At 35.8% G+C, this 24,558-nt stretch overlaps 1 protein-coding gene across 1 annotated transcript in view; it reads right to left on the reverse strand.

Moving 5' to 3' along the window:
- Positions 1-24,558, reverse strand: part of LOC108689885 (Down syndrome cell adhesion molecule-like protein Dscam2) — a 93,370-nt gene that overhangs the window by 23,018 nt on the left and 45,794 nt on the right. The window contains exons 7-12 of the mRNA XM_018196840.1: positions 23,280-23,523; positions 21,201-21,405; positions 13,789-14,085; positions 13,313-13,423; positions 11,540-11,698; positions 6,164-6,616 (exon numbers count right to left, since the gene is read on the reverse strand). Coding sequence (XP_018052329.1) covers positions 6,164-6,616; positions 11,540-11,698; positions 13,313-13,423; positions 13,789-14,085; positions 21,201-21,405; positions 23,280-23,523 — 1,469 coding nt within the window. The remainder of the gene's footprint in view (positions 1-6,163; positions 6,617-11,539; positions 11,699-13,312; positions 13,424-13,788; positions 14,086-21,200; positions 21,406-23,279; positions 23,524-24,558) is intronic.

Genomic DNA, 24,558 nt, shown 5'->3' on the forward strand with positions numbered 1-24,558 from the left:
TATATATATATATATCTATGTATATATAACGCGATCAAATCGAAATAATACGAAAAATATCAGTGCATGTAAGATCGCGCTGAAACGGATATACATACGTATGTGCGAAGATATACATACGTATGTGCTGATCGTAAGCCGTGGCGGCAAAGGTATTACAGTACCATGAAACTGAAAAGTGCAGTATACTGCACTTGGTATATACTCCGTTGCACGATGAACACAAAGTGAACTCGAAAGGACATGGAACGTGGAACTTACGTTCCATTTGGCAAATATTACGAAAGTCTGGTGTGTACCCTATAATATGACTGCAGTACTTTCAAAGAACATATAAGCATAATAGACCGAGAAATTCGATTGTAAAAAGATTCACATCGATACTGGCAGGATGTTTAAAATTTTATCTGTTAATTTATTGCTTTATATTATTTTACCTCGAAATTTGTTAAAGATTCACAATTGCGACGTCAAATTAAATCATTAATTTTAATTCTTTTTATTATTTTATGGAATAGCCAATTACCATTGTTACTTACTCCTTTGATGTTTATTCTTGAAAAATTGTAGCACATTCGTCCTCCAATTTGTTACGCGCGTATAACTTCTGTCGAGGTTAAGGGATCGTATTTCGCTTTGAAGAAATTCCTTTGCCGCACGACAGTCGCTGGAAAATCTTTAATGGCTTTCAGATGTCGAAAACCTAGCGATCTCGTCGTATTTTATACGCATTAGGAACAGGCGCCATTACGTAATATGTGAAGCCGTATAACATACGAAATATACGAATCTTTTGATATCCTATAGAATTTGAGTATCGAAATGGATAGAAATGAATAATATATTGCTCTCTAGCGAGTGTGAGATCGCTAAGAACTAAATCCGGCGAAACCCATTAACATATATACCCATAAATTAATCCTCAAAGTTATTCTGGATATCGCATTGCGATCGGTAACCAATTGACTGTTTTTCTTTAACTGTTTTACTTTATAAAAAGACAGATGATTAAGTTTGATAAATTTAAATAGAATTATTTTTTGTTTCTCGTGTATATTAAACATTTTCTTTCTAAAATAAACGAATAATAATAATAATCCCAACAAAGTTGTATTCTATTATGTCGCTCACAATTAATACTATTATTGTGAGCACGAAATGTGAACCATAGTTTGAAATATTCTGTTGAAATAGCTATCCTGTTTTAAAATATCTGTGTATACCTAAATAAAGTATATTGAAATATATCCCTGATTGTACCTATATCGAGAATTTTAAATATTTTTTTTTTATAAAAATGTATTCTTAATATGAATCGATCTTTATACATTTTAAGCTTTACACGCAATTTCAAATGGCTTAAGACTCTTATAAATATTTCATTACTGATAAAACTTTACTTTTTGTACTGGCAAAAGTGAAATAAATTTTTAAGATTCATCCAACTTACGCTACCAAAGGAGAATTTTTTTCAGAGAAACGAAGAATGATGTTTTAAATTGGCGAAATCAGATACTAACATATAAGATTACGATCCGGCGAACAGGGACTCGTATCGCAGTCCCTTCTCGAGGGATGTCATCAACGGCTCGGAAAAGTCGTCCGAGTAACCCGGAACACAGGAACGGATTAAATAAAAAAACGAAAACCGAATCTTGCTCGACGTTTCTTCGAATTCTGCGCTGTGATACGAACTGTATATCTGCCTTGTGTGTGTATATATATATATATATATATATGTATATACACACAATATGTATATGTGTATACATACACGCGTATACACACCTATACACAAGAAAAGTGGGACAAAGGTGCGAGAAAAAAAAAGAGAGAAAGAGAGAGAAAAAAGGAGAGATAGATTGATAGATAGGTAGGTCGATAGATAGAGAGATAAATAAACAGAAAAATAGAGAGAAAGATGGGGAAATAGCGAAAAAGGAAGGTTCTTATTTGTGGACGTTTTATGTACACAGTTTTCTTACGACTACGTCAGTTTTTCTCGGGACACCAACCAGCGACTGAGAGGCTGGTCGAGTGCTCGGCCAGGCCAGCGACGTTGCTGATCTGACACGTGTAGTTGCCGCTGTGGCTAGCGCTGACGCTATTTATCGTCAGGATGCTGGAAAACGGCGGATAGTCGCTTATCTGTATGCCGTTGCTGGTTTCGACGGTAGCGGCGGCGGCGGCGGCAGCGGCGGCGGCGGCGGCGGGGGGGATAGTGGCGATGGAGGGAGGAGGAGCAGGGGGAGAAGGTGGTGGCAGCGAACGAGGGATGGAAAAGGCGGCGACGGCGGCGGCGGCGGCGGCAGCGACGGTCTGGACCGACGACACCGATGTACCACCGTCGCTCAGTCCGACCTGAATTGGTTTCTCGTCCATCAACCACGTGATGTTGAACGGCTGATCACCCTGGCTCGTCGTACACATAAGCTGTGTCCGCTGCCCTTCCATCACACCGTCTCCGAAAAAAAATGGCGAGATCCGCGGCGGAACTATAAACGTTACGTTGTGACATGATAATGGAGAGTATGCACCTCTGGTCTTGCGCTGCCTGGCGTTTTACCGCGTCATCGATCGACGATTTTGCATCTTTCGGATACGTGTCTTGTGCACACGCACAATTGATTTGCAATTTACGAAAAAGGGGGACACGAGAATGCATGCAACGTTACCATAAGTGGGACCATATATGTAACAACCGTAAGTCATCCTCCCTTATTTTTCGTCGTATTGGCTAAATAATATTTTACCTGTTAACACATCGCAGCACAATTCGATTAGATGAGATTTCGTCGAAATAACGGGGGCAAAATCATGCGGCTTGTATGTGTATCTTACGCAACGTCGCGTTGGTTTATTCCTCCAGCTCGATGACGATAACACGACGACCCGTAAGGACGCGTGTAGGAGTAATCCCCGGCAGTAACATCACGGAAACTCGATAAACTCACCCACCATTTATTCCGATCCCATTCTGCCGCGTAATTTCCCCTCTCCCCCCCCCCACCCCTCACCCGCACGGGAAGAACAAGTGCAACGCGACGCGCGACGGTTTCTCGCACCGCGTACCGCGTGCGTGCAGGAAGGTCCGCGGAAAATTGTGGCATGGCCATAAATATCGGGCGACGTTACGTACGTAACGCGTCCGCCGAGAGTATAACGCGGGCGTAGCGATGTAACTTGGGAAATGAACATTTACGAGCGAGCATAACTGTTAATGTCGGCCGATGTGTCTTTATGAGGAGACCGCGAAGTTGGAAATAAGCCCGCACCTCCTTTCTCACCCTACCTCCCCCGCGCGGGGAGGGGAAACTTGACGTAATAAATTTGTTTCGCGCGAATGTCGCGGTGCGTGGAAACTTGGCGATCGAGAGGCACCTGACTCCGTTTCTCCCTTTTTGAAAATAGATTTCTCACGCAAGTCGTGCGTACGTGGAGCCGCTTGAACCGCGATCCTGGCCTGGCGAGATGCGCCATAACGACCGCTCATCCGGCATGAGACACTTGCACACATTTTCTCCTTCGAAGATATATATTCTTCTTTCTCGGTTACGTATCGCAGACTTACTTACCGAGAGCCCTTATCAATAGACGAAATTTCAAATGTGGAATTAGATCTAAGGACCACGACAGATCTCTGTATCGCGAAATGATGCAATCGTTCGTGATTTGATTTCAGGTAGTACTTTTCTACTTTTTTTCTTTTTTTTCTCTTTGATAGAAACTCATGCATGCAGAAGAATTATATATATCAAAAATTTCTCAGAGATCTGTCGCGTCGAATGCCCCTTACAAATATCACTACAAATATCTCCATAATAATATCGTAACAATATAGTGATGGTGAAAATGACGTTACACAAAGTATATATACATATATATATATATATATATATATATATATATGATATACCTTGAACTTAAACATATTATTAAAACTCTGCTACTTTAATAAAATGATGACTTCGTTATTAAAACGCTCAAAATGTGATACCATACAACACAGTAATGGAGTAACAGAGTGTATGAGTCATTCGTAAAAAAAAAAGGAACGAAAATACGAAATGTATAAAATACGTTTCCTACAGGATATCGCAGAAATATATCGTTAACAGCGATTTCCGTGAATATATACGTGTGGAGTACTAGGAGAAATGGACAAATGTAATATATTCAGTCAAAACATTACTCGTGTCTCTTGAATACCAATGCTGGACGATGCATACACCTGTGCGAATAGGAAAACCAGTACGAGAATTTTACGGTCTCGCTGCGACATCGAGATCTCGACTTCGTTAAAGAAAAATCTCGTTTCTTGCATGCGGTTTCCATATTCTGTACGATCTCTCGATGTCGCAGTCGGGATGTTTAATTGTAAATAGATACTATAATAAATAGGAATATACAAGCAACCAAACGTCAAAAATGCCCTAGTTTTCAATAATGTGTTTATATAATTTCGCATTCGTTTTCCCTTATAGAAATTTAATACTGGAAGGTGATTAACCATAGTCGGTATTTGCTCCGAAATTTTCTTAACTATTCGCGAGTCCAATGTACTTTAAATTAACATATCTTTGTGCTTAAAATTAATCAAAAAACTTTTTAAAAGTCAAAATTCAAGACACAATGAATTATGTATGTGTAATGTTGTGAAAAACATTTGTTGTAAACAATTTTTCACAACTTAGTTGAAGAAAATATCTGAACTCAAAATACCGATTAAGATTAATTACTTATTTTAAGTATTAAAAACACTGATGTAACACTTAAAATAAACAATAAGTATTTAATTGCCCAGTATTTACATAAAAAACGCGTTTCTTTATTATATTAAAATATATTTCCAAAGCTTTTATTGTCGATACTTGATTTCTAATAAAAAATTCATGACATTGAGAAAAACGAATGTGAGTTGGACAAGTACTTTGGGCCGCTCGCATAACGCTAATACGTAGGAAAGGGAGAGCTAAAGACATTGCCAAGATTATATACAGTACGTATAATACACATATAGGTAGTATCGATAGTGGTTGCAGGAAAACTCGATCAAAGCGTGCAGATGGGCGTGCAAAGAGAACCGCGTGCAGGACGAGAAAGAATGAAAGAAAGAGAGAACGATTCAAAATCGAAAGTAATCTGAGAAAAAGCTGGCAACACGCCGAATCGGATATTATAGTTTTTTTCGCGGCAGTGCTTTATTCTTTTCTTTTTTCTCCTTCCAAGTCCTCTTCGAAAATACCGATCCGGCGAGTTGGATACGCGTGCAGTTTGGATTGCGTGTAGCAGAAACACACACACGGTCACGTCGAATGATCTTAAATCTCAATGATCGAAAATCATTGTGGACGAGCCGGAATGCAGTCGGCGCTCAAACAGTCGGCGAACAACGATGAGGCTTCTCTCTCGCGACGATGGCGATGTAACGAATCACGACACGCCTCGTGCGAAGGGCGTAATTCTCTTTCGCAGAATTACGCCCCAGAAACCAATAGCGATTTAGACGTTGCTCTTTTTATTCTTGAAGTAAAACAAAATTGATTACGGTACGCATCGCGCGAGGTCGGACGCGCTGATTGATCGATCGTCGCGGTGCAGAGCCCAGCAGAGCCCAGCAGAGCCGTCGCGTCGAGGAGAGCACAAACGATGGCCGGCGGCACTGGTGTTTCCCTACGTGCCGATCAATCAGTTACTTTCCATCGCCGTTATACCAGCCAACGAACTGGAAAATTGCCAGTCCGGTCCCATCACGATCGAGCCTCAGCTCGCGAATCTCAATGATAATCCGCTCTCGCACGTCGCCGACGCGATCTTATTCCGCAAGACGTGGCGCGAATTCATCCGAGTCTTCCACGTCCTCCGACGTCGTCGTTGGCATCCCGATGAGCGCCGACCGGGTGTTCCGTGTTCCGAAATACGATGCCGGTGTATTTGGCGTTGAGAGTTGCGGGCACGCGTCTCTCGATCGTGACGAAAAGAGGAAAGAAAGAAAGAAAGAAAGAAAAAGAGATAAAGAGAGAGAGAGAGAGAGAAAGAGAGAGAGAGAGAGAGAGAGAGAGAAACAAGAGAAAAAGACCCAAATGATCGCCGTAACCGTGCCAAGTACCGATTCCGGAACACGGTCGTCGGTCAGTCTATTACACCAACGGTGTGCGTTTACCGTTGACGTGAAGGAGTGCAGAGTGAGCGACGGTTGCAGCGCCATTGGTCACGCGACAGGTGTACGTGCCATTGTGCGCGGGTGCGATCGTGCTAATGCTCAGGGCGCTGGTAAAAGCGTCATGTATCCCGATGGTAATGCTCTTTCTCTGGGACGAGGAGGACGCTTCGTCATGCCCGGGGCCGGAGGCGGTCATGGTGGCAGGGCCCCTTAGCTTGGGGCCCCCGTTAATCATCGCGTCGATCGCGTCCATCCCAGGACCGGCCGGCGACCGACCGCGGCTGCCCGCATCCTGCGACGACGGCAACGTCCTGACCGTCTCTATCGGGACGTTATCTTTGAGCCACGTGAATGTCAGTGGTAGGTCGCCGGTCACGACTACGCACTGTACGCTAGTACGGTCCCCTACGTTTAAATCGCGAGCAAAACTGAAAGGCGTGATTTTAGGTGGCACTGAAAGAACAATACAGACAAGGTGGCATTCCATCAAAGCAGTTCAGATCACTAGAGAATCACGATGTTGTAGTCGCTAGTCGGGACTTGGGAATATCATCAGGGATGGGATTGATTCGGTCGGTTCGCTCACGGTTGTGGGCTTGTGGGGGAGAATAAACGGTCGTAATCGTTGCTCCGCGCTCCTGCCAGATGCGCCTTCGAACGGAAAGCAATTTTTCAGAGCGGCGCGATTCCAGCAGCAACGTGTTACGTGGCAGGGTTTGGGTCGTTCGGGGAAGGAGGAGAGCAACTCCGCGTCCGATACGGCATACGTCAGAAACCAACAGAAACCAATCCGAGATTCGATGCGCTGAGATGTGATGAGATTAATCGATCCTCCCTCTTCGCGGCTTCGACTTGACTTGGTCTTGACGGCGGAAATCAAGATTTCGCGCATCGCAATGAGGAAGTGAGAGAACACTCGTCGAGAGAAATACGAAATGAATAAAAAATTTGCAATCATGCGTGAAGTCGAAACGACGGGAAGTCTCGAAAAATGAGGATTGCAATTATTTCGATTTCGAGACTTCCCGTCGTTTCGATTTCACGCATGATTGCAAATTTTTTATTCATCGTATTTCTCTCGTCGCAAACGGATTTTACATTGAGAGAAATATTTTGTGAAAATGATATGTGATTTTCTTGCTTTTTAATTTTAAAATTTTGTAAATCACGTATCATATACAACATTTTTCGTTGACAAACGAATATTTCTCATGCAAATAACGCAAATTAAACAGACGTATCCGATATCATGACGTGAGATGCTCTTAGGGCATTGCTTCGTTACGTTTATAGATCGACAGCGGATTGAGAGAAAGAACGTGTGCAATTTTAATGAAAGGCAATCGCGTCGGTGATTTTCAACAGAATATTCAGTTTGCCGACGCAATCTCCGCGGTAAACTCCGTATTTAGAACGAAACAAACTTTGTGTACACGCATTGAACAAACGTGTTTGAAAATTTTGGTAGATCGGGAACACAGAAATTCGAAGGAAACATTCAACTAGAAAACGTTACTTTAATAAAAATAATGCGTTATCGTTATTCGTTACTAAGTTTTACAAGTAATACATTATTAGAAAATAATGATTTTCTTTTTATAATATTAAAATAAGGTATTTAAAAAAATTGCAATGTATAAATAATCAATATTAAATATATAAATAATCAATATTAAAATTTTAAACTAGTCTCTACAAGCATTTCTTTATATTATTATTTTAAAAAACATCTTCTAATTCTTTATATTAACATTTTTTAATTGTTAATACAATTTACCTTTAGATTGTAATTTACAAACTAAATTTTATCAAAAATTTTTATCAAACATGGTTTTTAAATATTAATTTGTTAAGAATATATTCTAATATTCTGCCAGTTATTGAAAAAGAATTTACAATTCATATTAGACATGTGTTTACTACTATAATTATTTTCAATATTGGCAGTGACTTATCAGAATCAACTTAAGTATAAATATTTTTTAATATTAACTTCTATTTAAATAGAATATTTCTATTTGATAAAAAATAATACAATCTACAGAATAGATATAAAGATAATAGAGAACTAAAGTAATTGTAAAAATAATGACCGAACGTTCGTTTCTATTCCAGATATAAAAAAAGTAACGATTGTTACTGAAAAAAGAAAAAAAAAATGGTAACAGTAACGGCGTTACAAGTAACGCGTTATTCCCCAATCCTGCATTCAACATAGATAGCTATTTACACATTGTATAGTCAATGTTTTATCGTCGGCAAAATTGACATATCCTGCAATCACCATGGGGATTATTATTTATTAAATATCTATTATTTAATTCTATACACTGTTTCACGCATCACGGGGTATTACGAATTTAATATAGAACTCTTACTACATAACATCAGGAAAAAAAAGTCGCGCGTATCCCCCATTATATGTACACGTACAGGGGAGACATTACGATCGAAAAATGTTTTGCGGTAATACCCTGTGCAACAACTGCACGTAGTACGTCGCGTCGTCTGTCTTATGTACAATACGTTACGTATATACGTGGCAGCTGGATTTTTATGTACATAAGTACACGAGTACATAAAAATATTGTGGAGTAGAACAGAGCAGTTTAGGCGAGCGCGTGCAAAGGAGGAATGCTTGAGCGATGCAGTGAGGTGCTGTGCTCTGTGCATAGGTCATTTCCGGACACGTCTTCAGCACGCGTGGCGTACGCCTGGCACGCGTATCACGCGAATGTCGCCGGAAATCGCGCGTTCACCTGAAAGCTACATAATTCGCAAATTCCAAAATGTAGTGCGTAAACGCAAACGCAAAAAAAATCTACCTTTTCCGAATAATGATTTATGGGTACTTTCTGTTACTATTTAGTGACACAAGTCGATACATTACTTTATCTTTCTTGACATTCAGAGAGTAACAAAAATAAAAAGATATTTGTGTCGACTTGTATTACTAAATGAAATGCACCCTATGTAATCTGGATCGTTACTTTAACTTCTGCACTGTGACGATTGTATTGAACAATACAAAAACAGTAAAGAATAGCGAGAATGAATTTTGTATTTGCTCATTTATCAGCAAAAAGCTATCTTTTTTGTAAATTTTCGTAAAGTGTTCAGATAATAAATTTCTCTAATCTGACTTAAATTGAAATGTTAATACTTTAAAATGTCAACGCTGTTCAATCAATTCAATTCATTGCGTGCGATTGATTTACACCTATGCGTACGGTATCTTGTGTACGGTAATAATACGTAATAATACGTAATATTCCGCGTCTGCGTTTTTGCGAACTACATTTTATGATTTGCGAATTATATAGAGGCAGCTTTACGAAAAGCGCTGCGGGCCACAGCTAAGAAAAATGACACTTGTTTTCCATTCTCGCACAAAAATAATGTGTTTAATTTCATTTCAAACAAGTCCCGCATATGTAACGTGATGATTTCAATCGTGCTTTAGCTCGAGTGTTTTACCGAAACATTTAATATATGTTCAAAATTAAATATTAAACATTAAGCAAAAATACAGCTAATCGAAAATAGTTCAGTTTCAGCGCGATTTCCGGAACGTTATACGTCATTTTATGTATGAACGTGCGCAATACGCGCGTTTTGCATCACAATAAAATAAATGTATATACATATAAAATTGTTCTCCTCATCAGAAAAAATCCCATACGATTTCAGGAAAGCTTCCAAATCCAGGGCGAGACGGAGCTGAAAATTGCACAGTGCCATCGCATTTCAACAGAATCTAAACATTATACATCCTTCCTTTTTCTCGTTTTTTTCATCAAATTATACGATGTAATTGTCGAGCGATGTAGAAATGAAATAGTCAATCAAAATCAAAACCGAAAAAATTAAATACGTTACTCTGTAATTGTCCAACGTGAAAAAAAAATTTTGTCGAAATATATTCCTTCAGCAATGCAAAATTCTCTATCCTAATTTTCGCGCGACTCACATTCGGGTGACGCGTGCATATACGATCAATAGGATCGATAGAATTCTCGTGCGAAAAGCACCCATGTATTCCGAGGGACGATGTGCAATGCGATAAACCAAAGACTCGGGTCGATGTTGTCCCGTACTAATTAATCCTGCCCAACGTCAAACAACGCTCTATATAGAGTTAGGTTGATGAACCTAATAGAAACATTATGTAAAGATAAAATCGGCAACGCGCGTCAAACGTTGCATGCCGCACACGTTATATATAAACGGGCTGCAATTAATACAGTCGGATGGGGCGCCAGGCAATGGATAGTTAATATGTTCGACAAAGAGAATGTATATTAACGTGTGCCTGTGATATAATCGCGCTTCGATATTGCGGAGGCAAATTGCAAAAATGATAGATTTTTCGAGCGAAAATTTTTACTAAATCTTCATGTAAAACTTACTGCACTGAAAAAAAGAATCTAATAATTTGCTATTAAATGCAAGTAAAATAATTTCGATCAAATGTACAAGCAAAAATAATTCCACTTTTCTAAATATTTAATAATTATTACAAAACAATTGATTATATTATTACACTTGGTAATATACTTACTAAATATTTAGAGAAGTAAATTACTTTTTATTATGTAATATTAACAAAAAATTTGTAATACTAACCAATTTGATTGAAATCTTATTCAACATTTGATAGTTATTATCACATTGTTAGCTTATTAAAAAAGAATAGTAATCTAATTCTTTTAATAATATTTTGTATATTTAATTTCAATAAATAGAAATATAAATCAACCCATTTCTGTGATTAACTTCAAAATAAACAACATTCATGTTAATATGTGCGCTTAATAAATAATAAGCTAAATTTGAATCAAATTTAATACATTTCCTTCAGTTATATAAATTGTTTAACTCCATTTTTTATAGTTATAAATTAAGACGTATTAAAAATAACTCAATTTGAAATTAATATGTATAAATGGTAAATTTAACAGTGCAGATTTTTTTTAATAAATTTTTTGCGGACCGTTAACCGTTTATTTAACCGTTAATTTAAAACAAACTGTGTATCTTTATAGAAGAGGTATTATACCTTTTACCTGTGTACGCCATTAGGTAATGAAGTTATCGTACTGTAAAAATTGTGCCAATTAAATATAACAATATAATCGCATTAAAAGTATTGTCGTAAGAAATTATTATCTCGGTAGCAAGACCGCGAAATATCTTTTTCCTCCACTTCGGAACGATATATCCACAAAGAAACGATATATCATTTCATTTCGCGAGTGCGCGCTCCCGCGCGTAAAGTAATCTCTTCATTTTCAAATGCTAATTTTATGAACACTTTAAATTCCGGTGCTCAATATCGCGAGGAATTATGCAGAACTGTTGGCTACGTTTGCTTACCTAGAACACGTACTTCAACCGAGCGATGCGACGTGAAATTATGTTTGTTTCTGGCAGTGCATGTGTATGTGCCTTCGTCGGCGCTGCGTTGTACAGTATCGATAAACAGCGTGCCGTTGGCGACTCTTTGTCTCATGTTGGTAGGCAGTTTTATGTCCCCTGATAACAACGTTTCGGCATCGATTAAAGGGTAGTTCTCGCATTCGAAAATATTTTTTTGAAATATCCAATAACGATACTTGATTCTGTGAGACGTAAATATTTCACATTTTCGAATCGATCCTTAGCCGCATAAATTAATTTGCAAACATATAATAAAACACGCAACATAAATTCAATAAACTAGTCTGTTAGATAGGATCAACCCAATCCCTTGAATTAATTAACATTTTGTTGTTTTTAACCTCCATGTGTATCAAAATGTAAATTAATCCATTTCTGTGTCTGAATTGCTTAGTTTCAAAATAAACGATATCCATATTAACATACGCAATTACAAGAGAACATCAACGCTGTTCCTCATCGATTTTGATAGGCTTTGAATATAGAGCATCAAAAAAAAATGTTAAACTCATATTTTTTAATCTGCTTATCTCAAGGTTTAAGGGTTGGAACAATTCTTAAGGATAGTCAGATAAATTTAAAAATTTGATATAAAAAGAATATGAAGGTGTTATTATTAAGAATATAAAATGTCACAAAACTTTTGTATAAAGTATTTTTTCATGTATAATACCTCATAGTTTTGAAGATATTCGCTGAAAATGTAAAAATACGTTATTTTCGAGAGGTTGTTTTCGACTCCTAAACCTCGAAATAAGAAGATAAAAAAATGGATATAATATTTTTTGATGCTCTACAATAGTGATGCACAACCTGTCAGCCTGTCGCAACTTGTGCGACTCATAGTAAAAAATCATATTTTCTATTTTATGCAAAACGAAATGAACATTATGCGGTGAGCAAGATTTTATCTCTTTCTGAAAATAGTCCTCTAAAAATAACCCTTAAAAAGATTGCGCATCACTGCTCTGTAATAAAACCCATCAAAATTTATGAGGAACAATTCCGGTTTAGCTAAATAATAAACTAAATTTAAATCAAATTTAATACATTTCTTGAGTTAAGTAATTCAATTTAAATTGTTTTAGTCAAATTAACGACATTGGATAGAAATAATGGTAATCTATAGAAATAGTTAAAAATATTTCAAATTGGGTGCAATTTGACATGATATACTGTTAGCATCAAAGGAGCAATAACCTCATGAGTTAAATAATATTTTATTTTAACTTCCATCTGTGACAAAATCTGTGTAAATCAATCCATTTCTGTTAGATTCAAAATACATCATTCATAACGTATGTACTTAGCAAATAATAAACTAAATTTGAATAAAATTTAATATATCTTCTTGAGTTAAATTATTTAACACAATTTAACTCAATTTAAGATATATTAAATTTGACAAATTTAATATATTATCGTCTTTGTTAAATTAACGATTATTAGATAGAAGCAGTAGCGACTTATAGATATGATGAAAAATAATCCAAATATAATCTGACATTATGAATTTAATAATACACACATTTAATAGTGTATACTAGTAGTTAACTGCACATGGTATACTTGTTATGAAAGAGAATGCAGATCAATCAATGCAGGAGATCAATGACAGACTTCAACGTATCTTTCACCGCAATATTGAATAAACGGGAAAACTCCCCGTTATTCGGTCGGGGATTAACAGAAATGACGCACGATGCTTACCTTTTTCCCACACTATCGATTCGATAGGATAACCGGCTACAGGACACTTGATATATAGTTGCTTCCCCGCGACCGCTGAAACGGGCGACATCGGTCTGACGTATGGCAGTCCTGAGATTAGAAAGCAGTAAAGCTCGTTACGCTGCAGCCACGCGAAACAGCATAAAGTTATAAATTTCCAGCAGGAAATCTAGTTCACTGTTCTCTCGATTCCAGGGAGACAGAGCCGAGTAAAAAATAAAAATAGATAAAACAGATTTTTAATATCGCCGAGCGAAAAAGGACAATTCTGACACCTTTGGATTTGATCAAACTGCAAGTTTAATATTTAATGATACAGAACTGGAATAACGTTTGTTTCGTGATAAATAAGTAATCGAGTTCAACTGTCAACCAAAGTCATAATTATGGCTTTCTGCAGCATTTTAATTACGGAAAAACGTATTTGCTGACTTTTGACTTTCGCATTGACTCACCGTAGATATTGAGCCTCGCCGAGTGCCTCGCTTCGCCAGCGCGGCTGCTGGCAATGCATTCGTACTCGCCGCCGTCTTCGGGCTTTACAGTCGTGATATTAACGTGGGATATTACGTCCCCGTACACGGTCACATATTGGCCAATCAGGAGCCTGTCGTTTTGTGGAAGCGGAAATCCATCTAGCAGCCAGGAAATTTGCGGCGTGGGATTACCCGCGGCGCTGCATTTCAGAGAAACCGATGGACCAGGCTGCATTGTCTGTTCGATAAACCTGTAGACCAGCTGTGGCGCGATCTCTGTTAACAGACGTTACGGCCAGAGATTACGCATACCCCAAAGTTGCCAAATCCTATCCTTTGTAACCTATCAAATGTACTTCCGCCTTTTCCCCGTGTCTAACGCACCGCGTTATAGCCGCCACCATACATTTCTACACTCTTTTTTTTTGCTCCTCTCTTTTATACGAACGTTCAAATCGATTGTCGAATGTGAAAGCGAACCATCACGAATTTAAGTTCGCGACCTGACGATATCTCCCGTCGACTGAAAGCCATTTAAAAATAATCCAAATAAAAAACTGTGCCAATTGTCGTTGCAATATCCCGTCGATCCGCGGAGTTATCTACAAATCGTTTGGATAGAAACAGAAAACCCAATAACGGATGATATCTTATCAATAATGTCAGAAATGAGAAAACAATATCATTACATTGTTAATTCGTAAACAGCAAAAAAATTATGATAGATAGCGATCAATGTAATGAAATAAACAGATAAAACCGCCATTTTGCGGCACACGCAAAATTCTTCTCATTTCTCAGTTTCCTAAAATGATAAATTCGTAAACTTTGCGGCACGGATACATACTGGTGGCTGTGAGATAATGTTAACTTTACCAAAAGTTTTCGTATTCATCCGAAAGAAGGAATCCCTTCATCGCCGTTGGCAATATTGATATCGATATTGATGAATATCTATGATAAGGAATATTTATTTCAGAACGCGCTTTTATGCTGGTACAAATTGAGAGATGCAATATAATTTGGGCAAAGACGTAACATATTTTCTCTCCCTTTACTTATTTAGCGCGAAATATTACAGCAATATTACTTTAAAAGATTGCAATATTTCATAAAACATTGCAGCAGATTATACAATATTTCAATAAATAATAAATTTTTATCGTTAAAATATTATTGATTAGCATCACTTTTCAAAATACATGCAACAAAATTACGTTTCAAAAACAGGGAGCCCAGAAAGCACACCGGAAAGAGTTTGGAAACCTCTAAGAGACTCGTCAATTCGATTTGTATATTTCTTATAGAATTTCTGGGCGTTTTCTTTTTGAAGAGAGAAGTGAATCCATCTTGTAGCGGGGTCGCATACTTATCTATTGAATTATAATATTGCAGCAATATATTACAATATTTTCTACAAAATATTGATGTTACAATATCTCACAATATTGTTGCAATATTTCCAATCAAATATTATAATTTCGATATTGTACAATATTGTTGTAATTTTTCTAATATCGCGCGCTATTAAAATATTACTGTAAGATTTCATTCTGTAGGAATTATTACGATTTCTATTCAAGAAAACGCGCGAAAGGTGGGGAAAAAGGCGTACTATTTATTTAACGCGAGTTAACTCGATAGTTAAAAGTTGAAACTCACCGGAGCAAGTATCGGAGGCTCGGCAGTTCGCTCGTGTAATTAAAAGACTACGCGGAGCCGCCATTTGTAAATTATCAATTAGGTTGACTGATTATTCCCCGCTATTCTGGCACTCTTGGCGAGAGGAAATTTCAGATTACCATGTTTCTCAAGATTCGTAAATTAAAGATCGCGGCGCGCCTTATTACATGAATATCATGAAATACATTATTGCGGATAAAAATCTCTCTCGTTGTATAAATAAAGACTTGTATAAATAAAAACTCGATAGCATTAAAACACAAATTCACTTCCCTATATCTGTAGGAGTCAACAGTAGAGAAAAACATTGCATTTTGAGCATTGTCTCGATGAACGATTATTAAATAATATTATCATGTATCAGATATAATTTATCGCGTATCAGGTACAATTTTGCGAATAATGTGTCTCTGTTTTGCATAGCGTTTGCACACAGTTCTTGTTACGCTTTCTATAATATCGTGTCCAAAATAATAAAATATTAAAAAAAAAAAATATTTTCCCGAGTACGTGTAATTATGAAGATTGATATGATTTGCTTACGCTCTAATGAATATTAGTTAGCGTCGAGCCGCCACTTGTTTTCTCTAAATTTCAGGAAACATTATTGCCGAAACGCAGTAATGTTTCCAGGCCATCAAAACGGTCAAGCAACGGTTGGCAACAAAAATTATGCTGGAACGCAACGAGGTCATATTCCAGATTGAAGTTTACGCGAAATGCCAATGACCATTTCGGATAAACGGCACGATAAAGAATGATTTACATGAGCGATATATTTTTCTGAGGTTATACGTTTTCCAAGTGCGGCAAAGTAAATCTTTCTCTCTTTTCCTCTCTGACGAAACGGGAGAATGCCATAATCATAACAGACAAGATATCACGTTCGCGTAATTCCATCCAGGGTCAGGGACCGCCGGCAAAATTCGCAAATTCGCCGAGATGTTCCCACGGACCGGCTTTCATACCCCGACGTATCTATGACGCATAATAAATAGACGTAGTCGGTCGCGTTGCTCCGCGAAATCGCGCGCGGCTAGCATGCAAAGCATCGGCAAAACCGCAGGAATCTCGTTAGCGTATGCAAATCCAGAGGTAGTAGGTACTAACTATCCTATCGTGCTGCGGGCGATCCCAACCTAATGTACACTCTATACCCCTACAGCTTAGAAATCATGGAGACGGGAAGAATCCTAATGACAAGGTAATAGGCACCCGGCTCTGAACTTGGACGACGTAAATTACTAATTTTCTATCCGTCGTCGTAACCGGAACGACGGGCTTCATTACTATAGGTATGAATAGCGATTACATGATATTTTGTTGACGTAATGTAGAAATTAGTGCGCAACTATTCTTCATGACGTAATTTCGATGATAAAATATTTTTCCGTCGTAAAAAAAAAGATCTCGCTGCGTTGTCGTCCTGCATCATTTTTTGTTATCTTCTAACGAATCCAATTATTAATAAATATCTGGATGTTGATGAACAAAAAATTAATCCAGTGTTTCTTAACACTCTATGTATGTAAAAGAGAAAAATAACATTTATAGTGCTAGAAAGTGCAGAAAAATGTGAAAAACATTATACATTATACAAAGTACATACAGAATACGAGATATTATTAATGCTCTCCAGCAAGAACCACAGTATAACACAGTGTAACACAGTGATCATTTCATCTTTGTTTAACATTGATAACAAATAACAAAGTTGATGATTCACTGTGTTAAATTGTGTATATCGTTGGAAAGCATTCTATAGAACCAGACTTAAGTAAATTATAACACATTTATACTCGTTTCCAGATGCATTTTACATACATATACACAACACATTTATACACAACAGTTATTTTTAATAAATAACTTTTTAAATCAATCTTTGTAAGACCAATAACAAAGACATATGTGATTACTGGCTCCATTTTTTATTTCTGTTATTATTCATGTTATTTTGATTTTAACATTTTTAATTATTTATTATTTTATTTCTAATATTTTTATTTATTTTGTATATTCTTTAAGTATATTTTTTAAAAGATATAATATACAGAAAAACTTAAAAAAAAATGTTTGTATTTATTTTTTCTTATATTTCTGTACGATCAAATAGATATAAATTATTACATATACGTATATACATTGATTTTTTAATGCGTTTTATATACAGTTTTATATATAATCAATAAAACAAAAAAATAAATAAAAATATAAAAAATATAGAATAAAAACAAAAATAATGAAAAGTAAATAAAACAAAAAACAAACAAAACCAAAAGAAAGACCAATAATCACTACGTCCTTGTCATTGGTTCCTGATTAAACGAACAATGATTTAAAAAATTATATTTATTTTTAAAAAATGATTGTGTATAAATTTGTACGAAAATATAAAAATAAAAATATAAAAATAAGCGTAAATATATATTTAAAATTTATACATGTCTGAAATAAAGAAAACAATTTCGTACAGAAATAAAGAAAACATCACATATGCAGTATACGTACTTTGTATGATATTATTGTGTTATAGAAACTTTTCCTGCATTTCTTGACATTATATATGTTATTTTTCTCTTTCATATCAAGGAATATTATAGAATTCGTTTCTTTTTTTTTTAAGATATTAGATATGCTAATCGGTTTTAGCTAATTTTAATAATTCTTGTACTTCTAACTTTATCTTTATATTCTATTTATAGAGTTCCCGTTAATTATGTTAGTTTAACATGTCTGAAAACTTAATTCTAATAGAATACTATAATATTTTATCGGATACTTTTTGTCCGAAGAGAAATTTAGTGGTAAAATTACTCGATAACTAAGAGAAAACCAGGATAAGAAGGAAGAAGGAAAGTAGTTTTAGCTCGCGCGTGATATCCGAACTCGGATTACATCGGAGGAAGAAACAAACTGTACACGGCGTCCAAGATCGGTACGCTTGTTTCCGACGAGGGAACGGTAGCTGAGCGTGAGCTATAAGCGATTTTGAAAGAAAATTTAAACTTTCAAAGGTCATAAAAGTTACCAAATGCCGGCCGTATAAAGGTTAATGGCCGCGAAAGCTCGTACGAACTTCCAGAAATGTACAAATCGCTCGTAAGAACGGCACGAAACTTAGCACGCTTTTCCTTGCCAGCAGCAATATTCTCCTCCCGAGGTGGAAGCAGTATAAAATAAAAACTCAAAGCTCTGGAAGGACTACCTTTGGAATTATATCTCGAAATCTAATTGAAAAATAATACCGTCTTGCGAATAAAAATACCAACAAGTGTCGTTAAACATTTAATTAAAAATGTAATCTCTATATCTCAGTCAACGTCTACTAAAAGTAACATAATATCAATGTTAGAATTTTTCTCACTCACTAATGTAATGTTATATAGCACCATGTGTTATGTTACATCTATGTTGTCGTGAATGCAAAATTATATCATTGATATTACATTATTTTTAGCTGATGTCGACTGGTAATTATTAATATAATGGAATTTCAACAGCAATAACAGAATAATTTAAATATGAATAAGCCGATAAACGTGCCGAAATCGTACTGTGGTTTTTGGCGAAAAATTCCGGAGGGAATTTCAGAGGGAGAGTTTTTTCACATGAAACACATCGCGCTCTAAGTTACCGGACATGTTCCACGTGTCATATGTTACCGTGTGATCCGTCCAATGCTTGGCTGCGATGTTATCGGTGAAACCTATCGTAAATCGCTTTTATTATATTCCAGGGTAAATTCGCGAGTCGTGCGGTTGTCCATCGGACATTGATGCGCGACGGTGAAGGTCTCACATCGGGGGTTTGCAAGCGGGAGAGCAAACGAGGCCATTTTCGTACAAAAATGGCACGTATCCCGCGGCGAAACGACCAGCCGATGGAAAATACGTTACGGAGGGAACGCTGCGCAAACAGGCAGTCCTGTTCTGCACATGTACCGAGTTCCGCAGCCGTTAACCAACATTTTCAAACCGCGAGCAAACCAAGTTTCTGATCAAGTTCGCCAAACACGCGATCGTTCGTCCGAACTCTCTTTTTTCCCCGTAATAAACGTGCGAGCGAGAATTGTTAAATGCATTCTCGATCTGCTGTTAAACAACATTTCCGATCAGCAATGATGATAACAACTATCGTAAATATATCGTTAAATATTCTATTAAATACAATATTCTATTACAATATTCTGTATAATATTCTATTACATTTATATATAATAATTCTAAAATAAAATAAGAATTAGTGTGCTAGATAACGGAAAATAATTATTGTTGAAGGTAATGCGATTTGGCGTAACTTTGCTGCTGTTGCTGCAAACGAAACTCAACCGGAGTTAATCGAAACCGAGATCACGATTATCGTTCCACAGATGGGAACACGCTCCGTAAAGCACAATCGGAAGAAAGATGAGGGCACTTCCCCACAAAAATAGCACGTAGGGAAGTCGTGCTACTTCCTGATGGAAAATGCGTTACGATAAAATGGCACGCGAATGGTGAATCGTATAGAGAAAGAATTCTACAGTATTAACGGCAAAACGTTATCGATTGTTAGATAAACAAAGGCTTTTTTTATTCAGATCGATAAATAATCGTAACGTTAATAAGATATAAATACTTATAAATAATTAAACAATAAACTATGTATAAGATGTGTTACCGCGATAAGAATAATTTGATTTAGGGACGAGAAAAGTTGTTGAAAATGCGTTACGATAAAATGGCACGCGAATGGTGAATCGTATAGAGAAAGAATTCTACAGTATTAACGGCAAAACGTTATCGATTGCTAGATAAACAAAGGCTTTTTTTTTATTCAGATCGATAAATAATCGTAGCGTTAATAAGATATAAATACTTATAAATAATTAAACAATAAACTATGTATAAGATGTGTTATCGCGATAAGAATAATTTGATTTAGGGACGAGAAAAGTTGTTGAAAATGCCTCGATCATTATAATAGTTATTGTATACTATTTTATGAATTTGTTGATTTGCACGGTTTTACTAAAATATCTAAAAATTGAACTAGATACAGATATGAAAATAATTTTGTCAAAGTAATTATATAGAATGCTCAAGTATATATTGTTCAATCTATTAATTTATATATAAACATACATTATTCAATACACATACATATACATATTTGATACTATATAGTTTCAAATTGACACCATATAATGTCAAATTTAACTATTCTTTTAGTATAAAATAACGATACATTAAATAGGAGCAGTGGCGACTTAAATTAGATTAAATTTGACATTACAGACTTAACAGTGAATGAATTATGCAAGCAATATGATGAAAAGTTTTGACATTCTAATAACCATCTAGAGTGTTCTACATAATTATTTTAATGATCCAACAAAATTATTTCTAGATCTCTATCTATAAGCTAAATTTTCAGACTACTGTATTCAGTTGAATTTTCATTTCAACAAACTTTTTTCCGCGTAACAATTTTGTAAATAATAATATATAGACATTTTAGAATATAATTCAGTTTTAAACTATTTACGGTCGAATATGTTAATTATATTTAATTTGTCACCGAGAGAGAGATCAGCCAATCTTACAACAATTCTAAGATTTTCGAGTCTCCGGATAATGGTATGACGATTATCTTGAGCTTGTCCAAACATTAAGATGTCGCGACATATACTATTGTATATCTAGAACGATGTCAGAATGTCTTACCTCCTAAGCGTAATTCCGCAATTCCTTGAGCCATTTCGTACTCGTTCCGCACGAAGCACTGGTACATGCCGCGGTCTTCTCTCGCGACCGACGTCACGGAAATACGCTCGCTGGAGACCGTCCTTACCCGGGCACCCGTTCTCAATGGCTGGCCATCCTTCAGCCAATAGAGTGCCGCTTGCGGAAATCCACTTGCGGTGCACGTCTGCAAAGGAGTTTAGACGGAAGAAACTGATGAGAATCAAGAAAGGACTTGCCCGGCGATCTCGCCCGGCGTGCGGAAACGAAGGAGAATATCGTCTCGTCTCGAATCCGCAAACCATGAGCTTCTTGAGAAAAATCAGATCTCTATATTCCTGAAAATATATTCGAATCACACACCTCACACTACGACTGGCATTAATTTCCGGCACGTACAGATTCATTTCCCGCGTCATCGACAGCGCTTTACAGTATTTATACATGACTGAAAACGTCGCGGTAAATATTCATAACAGTAATTGAAGTGTCCGATATTTATAAGCGATCTGTCAGACATTCTTATATCCTTAAACTTAGATGCAAGATAAAAACTTCGGACGTTCTATCATTTCATTAATTATCTATATAAGAGAAACAGTTTAACCACCATAAATAAAATGAATAAAAACATGTATAAAAAATAATAATAGTCGAAAATTAAGTAATTAAAATTAAAATTAAATCGATAAGTGAATAATACAATTCAGAGAAAAAAATCCTATATTCAACTTTGATGCTTCATAATATTCATATATGTAAATTTTCAAATATATTTTCCTATAAATTGCGTGCTGATTCAGTTTATTGAACTTGAAATGCAATCGTAAATTGAAACTGCTAGAGATAATATTACAAACCACATTGATTATCAATAATAACCATCTTAAAATAAAAAATTTAAAGCAAAGAATTTATGAAAAATATTACATTAGTCCAGATTTGAACATGCTATCGATTTTCTGAGACGGATATCTTATCAATTCATTTATCGGAATATGATAAATGTATTAAACTAAAATGAATATATACATTAAAATGCATGGCCAAAAATTATAAATGGAATTACATTTCCTTATTATAAATGGATTTCGAAAATTTAATTTGAATTATAGATTATCTAAATTGATCTCTAAAGTAAGATTCTCGAGATTCTATAAAATATTAAGTCAGTTCTTATATTTTGCAACGTCTTAAATATAGTTAAGTTGTTATAAACTAACTAGAAAATCGTATTTTAAAATATTTATTTAACTTTTCGATTTCTTGACGAAGCGAGCTGTTCGCTTCAAAAATATAATAAAATCTTTAAAGAATAATTTTGCTAAAATTTTGATAACTTTTGTGGATTTTTCTAATTAATTTTTAAGTTCTAAGCTTTTGTTTGAGACAAAATAAATGCTTTATGTACATATATAATTTTTAAAGAGATACAATTTATTTATTTGGAGCGAGTCATTCACCTCTCTTGAGAATATTAATATATAACTACTTTGAAAAGCTCTCTCTCTTTCTCTCTCTCTCTCTCTCTCTCTCTCTCTCTCTCTCTCTCTCTCTCTTTCATTTTTAATTAAAATTAAAAAAAATTAATATCAATTTAATAAAATTTATGTTATTTTTAGAGTTGTACAAAAACAAGTATTATACAAGAACTACAATAATTGTATTGTTATTTGTTTTATAATTATAGCTTTCCTATATAAATAAAAATAATGAATTTGATTATATTTACGCATTAATTTGTTTATTTACTAAATTTTAATATAATTGTTAACATTATAAATTTCCTATTTTATAGAAAATTTTTTAGTGTCATCGCTCGTCTGACTTGAGAACTTATTTTTTTTAGTTTGGAAAATTAGCATGAAAGTCGAAAAATTAAAATCTTGAAATAAGAATGGCATCTAAATATCAGCTTATAATATTTATTTATTTTTCTATCCTTCATGATATTAGAAATCCCTCGAAATATCATTCTTCTCTTTCTTTGTTCAACTTATTCCTACATTAAACAAGTATTATTTATTTTCGGATAAATCGATGTTGACAATGATTGATTACCAGATAGGCGGATTTCCCCAGATCAACTGTCTGTATCGCCGGTTGTACGTGAACACTCAGTGGTGCAGACACTGTTAGTCTGATCTCCAAAGTTTCGCTGCCTTCAGAATTGCTGGCAGTGCACATGTAAGAGCCTGCGTCACTCTCCTCGACGCTCTGGATAATCAAGGAGCCGTCACGCACCACGTAATGGCCTGACGATTCCTCGATCGGTTCCTCCCTCTGATTCCTATTGTAGTACCACCTACGCGAGAAAACAGAAACAAAATTCTCCATCATATAGTGTATTCCAATTCGATTCGATTCCATTTCCAAGGATCGTCATTATCAGGCAGCCATCAAGTGAAAGCATCGACGATGTAGGCAGACATTCGCAGAAACTCAACTGCGTTCGCATCGCTCCGCGCTACTCACATGTTCTCAACAGAATGCGTATGCAAATTTACCATTTTCCGCGCTCGTCAAAGCAACGATGTTATTATTGTAGTTACCTAACCGACGAGATTTCGAAAACGTTGCGCTCATGTATGCGCGCCGGTGTCTGTCCGAAACGGTATCTCCTCACCGCACACGCTTACCACAAAATAACTATTGTTCATCGGGAAAGACCGAATGCATTTCCCCTTGCTATTCATATATCCATACCGTGCGACTATATTCCCGTTTCTGCTTCTATACACGCATATACACGGCGCGACGAGGCGATACGTACCCTGGCAAGCTTTCAAAACGTTCACTTTTCAAGAACATGCATTTTAATGATATTCATCACTTTCATCAGTATGATTATTCAGATAGCTACGGCCGCGCCGACAAGTATCGTTAACCTTTTAAGATCTCTTTTTTTTAGAAATGGAATATTTATTGTCTAGTTATTTTTAAAGATTTAGGGAATCGCTATACAAAAATAAAATCGAAACATAAAAATTGGTGGATCAAAATTACGGACACAAAAAATAAAATATTAAATTGTAATAAAATTTATTAAATAGAAAAAACTATTTAAAAGACAAGTACGATCAAATGAAATGCTATGTAAAAATGAAAAAAATTTATGACAGTTAAAATATATTACTACATATTATAATTTATTGTCAATAAAATATTCATTGGTAACTAGATATAGACTGGTAAAAGTTTTGAAAAAATATTCAAAAATTTTCCTTACATCTATAAGTCAATCAATAGAATTTCTTCATTACAGTTATTTTTCCTATCATTGAAATATAGCAAAGCTCGAAAATCACGTTCATTTATACTTATAATAACGTATAATAAA

This window comes from Atta colombica, unplaced genomic scaffold (assembly GCF_001594045.1).
Source record: "Atta colombica isolate Treedump-2 unplaced genomic scaffold, Acol1.0 scaffold281, whole genome shotgun sequence".
NCBI lineage: Eukaryota > Metazoa > Arthropoda > Insecta > Hymenoptera > Formicidae > Atta > Atta colombica.